General features: G+C 47.9%; 1 protein-coding gene across 1 annotated transcript; it reads right to left on the bottom strand.

Annotated features, from left to right (window-relative positions):
• Window positions 1-5,465: 5,465 nt before the first annotated feature.
• On the bottom strand, window positions 5,466-6,291 carry LOC143435500 (protein FAM236D-like). The gene is made up of 3 exons (XM_076918386.1): window positions 6,175-6,291; window positions 5,843-5,997; window positions 5,466-5,692 (listed from the first exon to the last, which is right to left on the bottom strand). The coding sequence occupies exons 1-3, from the start codon at window positions 6,208-6,210 to the stop codon at window positions 5,665-5,667; spliced, it is 219 nt and encodes a 72-aa protein (XP_076774501.1). The 5' UTR covers window positions 6,211-6,291; the 3' UTR covers window positions 5,466-5,664.
• Window positions 6,292-6,777: the final 486 nt, after the last annotated feature.

The raw sequence follows: 6,777 nt of genomic DNA, 5'->3' as shown, positions 1-6,777 counted from the left end.
CAATAGTAATTCTTCACATTTCCAGTATGTCTGACTATTTCTCAGGGATTAGGGCTCCAGACTCTGCAAACACAGTAACAGGGCTTCTAGCTAATTTTGATTTTCACCTACTTAATAATTATCCAGGGTTGTGAGGTTGCCCTCTTACAAGTCTGCCCGTCCACATAGGAAAGGTACACACCAAAAAACAAAAAAGTCTTTGCGGTGTCCCTGAATTCAAGTCAGCCTCGGCATCCTGTATTTTATCTGACAACCAGAGCCAGGATCCCTATCTAAAAGTAAACACTTTTAGTAAGTGCTTATACACTGAAAATGTCTGTAAATACTGCAATCCCATTTCTAGTTGCTTACCACATTTGATGGCAATCAAATTGTCCTGGCTGATATGTTGGGTCAAATCTGTCTCTGTATTTCCACCAGCATTTCCCGCTGGGTTTGACCACTTAAGGAAAGAATTATCACCCTGTGAATTCCTGACTTGGATGTCAACATTTCTTTGCCCCTTCCAATTTCTTTATTTTCCCAGAGTAGGCCAACATGTGGCAATGGTGTAGGTTGAGTGCCTGAGTCTCAGCCATAGCACATAGAGCAAGAAAGAGAGCAAGACAGAGATGTGATTCCATCCCCACACCATAAACAGGCCTAGCACCAGGCTGCTGTCAGCCTGAGTCCTTGTGTGCTGGCGCCTCTTCTGAAGTGGGAAGCATTCCAGTTTTGGCCTCTTGCCTTTTTGAGGACTTCAGAGTGCAGTCTTCTCTGGTTTAGACAAAGGTAGGTGGTAGACATCTTTCTGGGGTGGCGTTTGGCTTTGTAGAAAGAACCAGAGAAGAGCTGGCACGAGTTTCCCAGTGGAGCAGGCAGGCTCCAAGAAACAAGTCTCCAAACCACAGGTGGAACCCGTCAAGTGTCCAAAGGCAGCCTTTAGAGGCGAACGAGAGAAGACTGTGTACTGCTGGCACAATTCTGCAGAGTATGCAGCCGGAGGTTCTGGCATGTTCCCTCAGCTTTCTCTCTCCCTCCCTCCCCCCTTCCTTCCTTCCTTCCTTCCTTCCTTCCTTCCTTCCTTCCTTCCTTCCTTTCTTCTTCATTTTTTAAAGGTTAAAAGCCATCTGAACATCTGAAAAGAGAATCATTAATAATGAAACATCTTCAAGTGGAATTTAAAATGCATGTGCAAATAGCATTCTACAGGGGTTGGTCTTATAAAAACAACAATCTCTGTGGATAACCCCCTTGAGGGCGAGGGTTCAATCTGGAGGCAGAAAGGAGGCTGTCATTGGGACTAAGAACACAGGATATAAAGATTGCCTGAGCAGTCCAAAGTGTGACTGGGTGCTTTTAAGAGTTCAAAAGTTATGGATGCAAAAGACCTGTTCTTACCTGTAGGGTCAGAAAGGACAGAGGGTGAGGGAGTAAGAGAAAGCAGTCTCCTTCCCTGGCTGCCATCAGCATGGATGTGAAAAGATCTTTTCTTTCAGCGATGGAGAAACTTGCCAGAGAAGAAGGGTCTGTGTGGCTCTGTAGAAGAGACCTACATTACAGAGTTGGGGAGTGCTGAGCCCATGGAAGGTTAGCACTGGCCAGAGGCAGCTATGGAAGTGAGAGCAGGGCCTGAGGGGCAGCTGGAGCTTGTCCTTGTTGGCCTCTGACCTCCTTCAGTGAACACCAGAGCCTGAATACTGGAATGGAAGGAATGCAATTTCCTGCTAGGTCCTGCTGGGCCACTCCAGTGCCTGAAGCCTAAGACACCTAGCACTCACTTCCTGGTACAGGAGAAAGGGGAACAGAACAGGCATTAGCACTGGACAAATTTGATTTGGACCCGATTAATAACAATAATTAGATAGCTAGCTCCAAGGACACCAGAAAGCTAGAGCATGCTGTATTTGTTCAAAGGCACCAGAGTCCTTCCCATTTACCACAACCACAGACAGAAAATGTCACAGGAGTGATGTTAGCTAACATGGTCCCATGGTCCTAGTCAGGGTGATAAGAAACAGGAAACTGAACTCAACAATCACAGCATGCAAAGAGAACCCACTGAAAGCAAATTCCAACTAAGGACAGTTGTTGTTAAGATGGCTTTGTAGCAGGTCAAACGTATGACAAAGGTGGACTCCTGCCATGTCAAAAATAATTAGAATATACAATGTGAAAATATCCAGTCCAGAGCAACAGTGGAACTAAAATAGGCATTGATAAGCATCAGAAATATGCAGTAGGCACAGAAGGCACAGTATAAAGGTAACGGAAGTACTCTGAATAGAAGCCAGGATTAATGGAAGGACATTCTCTCTCTCTCTCTCTCTCTCTCTCTCTCTCTCTCTCTCTCTCTCTCTCTCTCTCTCTCTCTGTGTGTGTGTGTGTGTTTGGTTGAGAAGACTCCACATTTTCCAGATGTCAACCTTCCTTGTAGTGAGCTCTATACAGCAGGCATTACTAGTTCAAATCAAGCCAAGTGTGTCTTGATGTGGGCAAATTTTGACCATGATTTTCTTATAGAACACACAAGTTTTCAAAAGATTTGAAAAGAAAAGATGATGAACTACTTTACTCAGACAATAGAAATGATGTTCAAGTCTCCATAACAGTCCAGCAGTGGGGGAAATCTGAAATACAGAAGCATCAAAATCATGTGGAAATGTAGCTGTACTGGGATGTGGAGCCAGGCATCAGTGTTAAGGCAGAGAGGCTGGATGGTTACTGTCTAGAAAGGGTAGGCTGGGAAATGGAATATTCTAATCTGTTGGACATGTTGCCAAAAAACTGTCACTTGCTGGGTGGAGACCATTTCTTGTTCCTTGTGGGCTCCCCAGGAGTTGACTTCTGATCCCCAAGTTTATCAAAGGTCCCTGAACAGGTAGACATGGCACCCAGGCCCTGCGGGTCTCAGACCTCCCCTTACCTCTCCAACCCTCCAACTCCCCCAACCCACCACCTGGCCTCTTACTGCTCACCTCCTTGTCTAGGAAACCCCATGGGGGTGCCTGCAACAGGGATGCTAAGTGCTCCCCAAGCCAGAGAGCACTTCTTCTGAGGCACATAGCCCCCACCCAGGTGCTTCTGTGAGCTCCTTTGTGGACCACACAAGCCCCTAGGGGTTCCCCCCCCTGCCGAGCACTCTGGGGAGGGGGGCACCACCCCTGGCGCGCATGCCCAGAGGCTCTGGGAACTAGAAAGTAGCTGAGCTGCTGGCGCAGTACCTGTTGGTACTGAAGTGTGTCATCCTAAAGGTGCAGGAGCTTCTTCCCGAGATTGTCAAGAGAGCCTCTGACTTCCCCGAGTTAGTCTTTGGGTCTAGGTGAAGGAACTTGGCCCTCTAGAGCACTCCTATGTCCCGCACAGGAAACAAAACCCTATCCTGCCCTGCCTCTGGGGCCTGACAGGCAACAGGGGCACGCCAAAGACTGGGCTTCAGATGAGTATCCCGAACTTGATCTTCGTGCAGGCCAGCTGTGTCCCAGAGGAGGTGTTCGGGAGGTGTGCAGGGTGTGGAGGTATGCTCGTCCCAAAGCATCCCATCCTTGGGAGCCGTCAGCAAAGCGCATCACCAGAGCTTGTGTGCAGCACAATGTAATACAGATACAATATATATATATATATATATATATATATATATATATATATATATATATATATATATATATTCTTTTTCTCTCCAAAATAACCATGGAGATGAACTGTCTATAATCCACAGTCCTAATAGGTACTGTCATGGTTTGAATATGCATGGACAAAGGAGCAGCACTATTTAGAGGTGTGGCCTTATTGGAGTAGGTAAGTCACTGTAAGTATGAGCTTTAAGACCCTCACCCTAGCTGCCTGGAAGTCAGTATTCTGCTAGAAGCCTTCAGATGAAGATGTAGAACTCTCAGCTCCTCCTGCACCATGCTTGCCTGGATGCTGCCATGTTCCTGCCTTGATGATAATGGACTGAACCTCTGAACCTGTAAGCCAGCCTCAATTAAATGTTGTCCTTATAAGAGTTACCTTGGTCACCCTAGCTGCCTGGAAGTCAGTATTCTGCTAGAAGCCTTCAGATGAAGATGTAGAACTCTCAGCTCCTCCTGCACCATGCTTGCCTGGATGCTGCCATGTTCCTGCCTTGATGATAATGGACTGAACCTCTGAACCTGTAAGCCAGCCTCAATTAAATGTTGTCCTTATAAGAGTTACCTTGGTCATGGTGTCTGTTCACAGCAGTAAAACCCTAACTGAAACAGCAAGCTCTTCTACCCCATTAAAAGCACTAAGGATGTTATTTGTCTACTTGCCTATTTGCCTATATCCTAAAATTCTGTCTCCAAATGCCAAGCCCATCCCACCTGACTGCTTTTTGTTGGAGGGAGCAAATGGTGAAGGAACACTACTGTTACAGAACACATCAGATATACAGGACATGTTTCCACCTAGATCAAAAAGTGGCAAGAGAAAGACAGATGAGTCAGAATGGAAAAGTGAGAGCCTTTTTGTTGTTGTTGCTCTGAACAAGTGGAGACAACATTTCCCCCCAGTTCTACAAGGCTGAGATGGCACTGTGTGATCCAGGCTCCCATTTATAAGGAAAAGCAAGCAAAGTATTTTGAAACTCCTCCATGAATTCCAGTTCCCTGAGGTTTCTGAAGTGTAGGCTGGTGTTGCCCTACTCTCTGCTATCTGGTCTTGCAATGTATTTTTCATTATTATTTTTATTTCTCTGTATGGCTATATTGCACACATCCATGTGTGTGCCTGGTGTCCACAGAGTTCAAAATGGTGTCGAGCTAGATCTCTTGGAACTGGAGTTATGCTCAGTGCGAGCCATAGTGTGAGCTGTGGGAATTGAGTCCAGGTCCTCTCAATCACTGAGCCATTTGTCCAACACAGCAGTTGCAATATCTAACATGGCCTCCTCCATATGAGATTAGGGGGTCAGCTGTGTCCTATCCTCCCTTGGAGCCTTGTCCTGAGGAAACTATGTTTCATTACCATTCAAGGTCACCAAGGAAAGGCAAGAAATGCCCACCCAGGCAGAAAAACTATGTGTAGTTGGCAAGAAGGTTTTCTCTTGCAAGCTGTCTCTCTTGACGAACAGTGTGTTTGTGAGCACAGAAGTCTAGAGCCCTGTTGCAGGATCCAGAGAGTTGTCCTGTAAGTGCCATCCCCCACCCCTGTTCATGTACCCTCCTCCTGGTAATCCTCCCCATATGCCCCTCCGTGTCCAATTCATTAAAAAGGCCCAGGATTTCTCCTTGTGAGGATACTTTTGCAATGCAAGGGCGCTGAGAGACATGGCATTCCTTCCTCAAGGTTCTTGGGAACATGCAGGTGCTCCTTGGGGTCAGAGGTGACCAGCTGTCTGGTCTGTGTGCATTGAACAAGGATGCCACCGTTACCACGCAAGCACCAGTGCCCAAAGAGGGTGAGTGGATGGCCTTCCAGAACAAAGAAAGACACTAATTCCTGCCATTCATACCCCATAACGCCCTAAGTGTCACCAAATCTGACAGCCCAGTCATTCATCTGACATGAGTATCACTGTGAAAAGTGAAGAAAATTTCACACAGCCAAAGACCATTGTAAAGTATGCCAGCATTTATTTCAACATCACTGGACAAGATTCGTTGAGAGCAGGGACCTGAGCAGCCGAGGGTCTGGATCCCAGTGTCTAGGACTCCTGTGGTCTCAGCCTCGGGTTGAGCGGCGTCCTCTCCTAAGGAGGAAACAGGCAGACAGGTGGACCCTTAGAAGGCCTGCTGGAACTGAGAAGAGGGGTCAGGGTTCTGTGTGGGGGAGAGCAAGGGAGACAGCCTGGCTTGCTGTGATTGGAGAGAGAGAGACAGGGGCTGGTCGGGGCCCTCACCTGAAGAACTTGGACACACGTGCCAGAGCTCTCTGGAAGCGGCCCCTCCAGGACCTTCTTCGAGAAGCAGGTACCCTGGTCCTTCTTGAGCTGCTGAATGAGTTCTCCATGGTATGAACAAAGACCACAGCGTCCTGGATTGGATTTCTCACAGTCTGAAAAAGAGAGTTAAGGATGCACTCGGTCCTGACATGGCTGCAGTCCACAACCCCATTCAGCTACTGTGATGTGCATCTGCACAGCTGTGCCGAGGATCGACAAGAGGAGCCACATGCCCTGTTCAGACCCCCAGGCCTCTAGAGGTCTTCCAGACCAGATAGTATGAGACTTACCAGCTCAGGAGGCTCAAAGAAGGGGATGAAGATCATGCTTCCTGGAGTATCTGTTCCAGATAGAGTGACTCCTAGGACTTCCTCGCAGTGATCTGTGGAGCTGACCTCTGTGCTGAGTATAAATGCTAAGCACGCCCCTTCACAGGGCCTGCCCACTTTACCCCATCCGGCCCCTGCCCACTCTGCCCCGGCCCACCCCTGTCCACTCTGCCCCTTCACAGTGCCTGCCCACTCTTCTTCTCCCGTGCCTACCCACTCTACCCCTGCCCGTGGTTCCTCCCTGCTTCAGTCTGGTACATTCAGCCCAACCAGTAGATACAGTTTTGATAAGTGGCCTCTTCTCTTTTCCTGTGCCTCTCACTCCCACCTCTTCAAGGTCCCTTCCTCCCTTCCATTCCCATTGTATCTTAATCTCCTCCATGTTCCTCCCTCCTTTCTCTTCTAACCTCACTTGGACTTTCCCACCGTCTGTCTCTCTGTTCTTCATCTCCTCTGGCCCACCAGCAGGCTCAAAGTATGTTCTCTTCCTGAGCAGAGAGGCACTGAGGGGTCTCACTGTGAGAAGAAAGCATGCTTACATTTTAGCCATACCTCATTTGGGGT

The sequence above is a fragment of the Arvicanthis niloticus genome, chromosome X (assembly GCF_011762505.2).
Source record: "Arvicanthis niloticus isolate mArvNil1 chromosome X, mArvNil1.pat.X, whole genome shotgun sequence".
NCBI lineage: Eukaryota > Metazoa > Chordata > Mammalia > Rodentia > Muridae > Arvicanthis > Arvicanthis niloticus.
The sequence above is the reverse complement of the archived record's forward strand: the minus strand, read 5'-3'. Positions and strand labels throughout refer to the sequence as shown.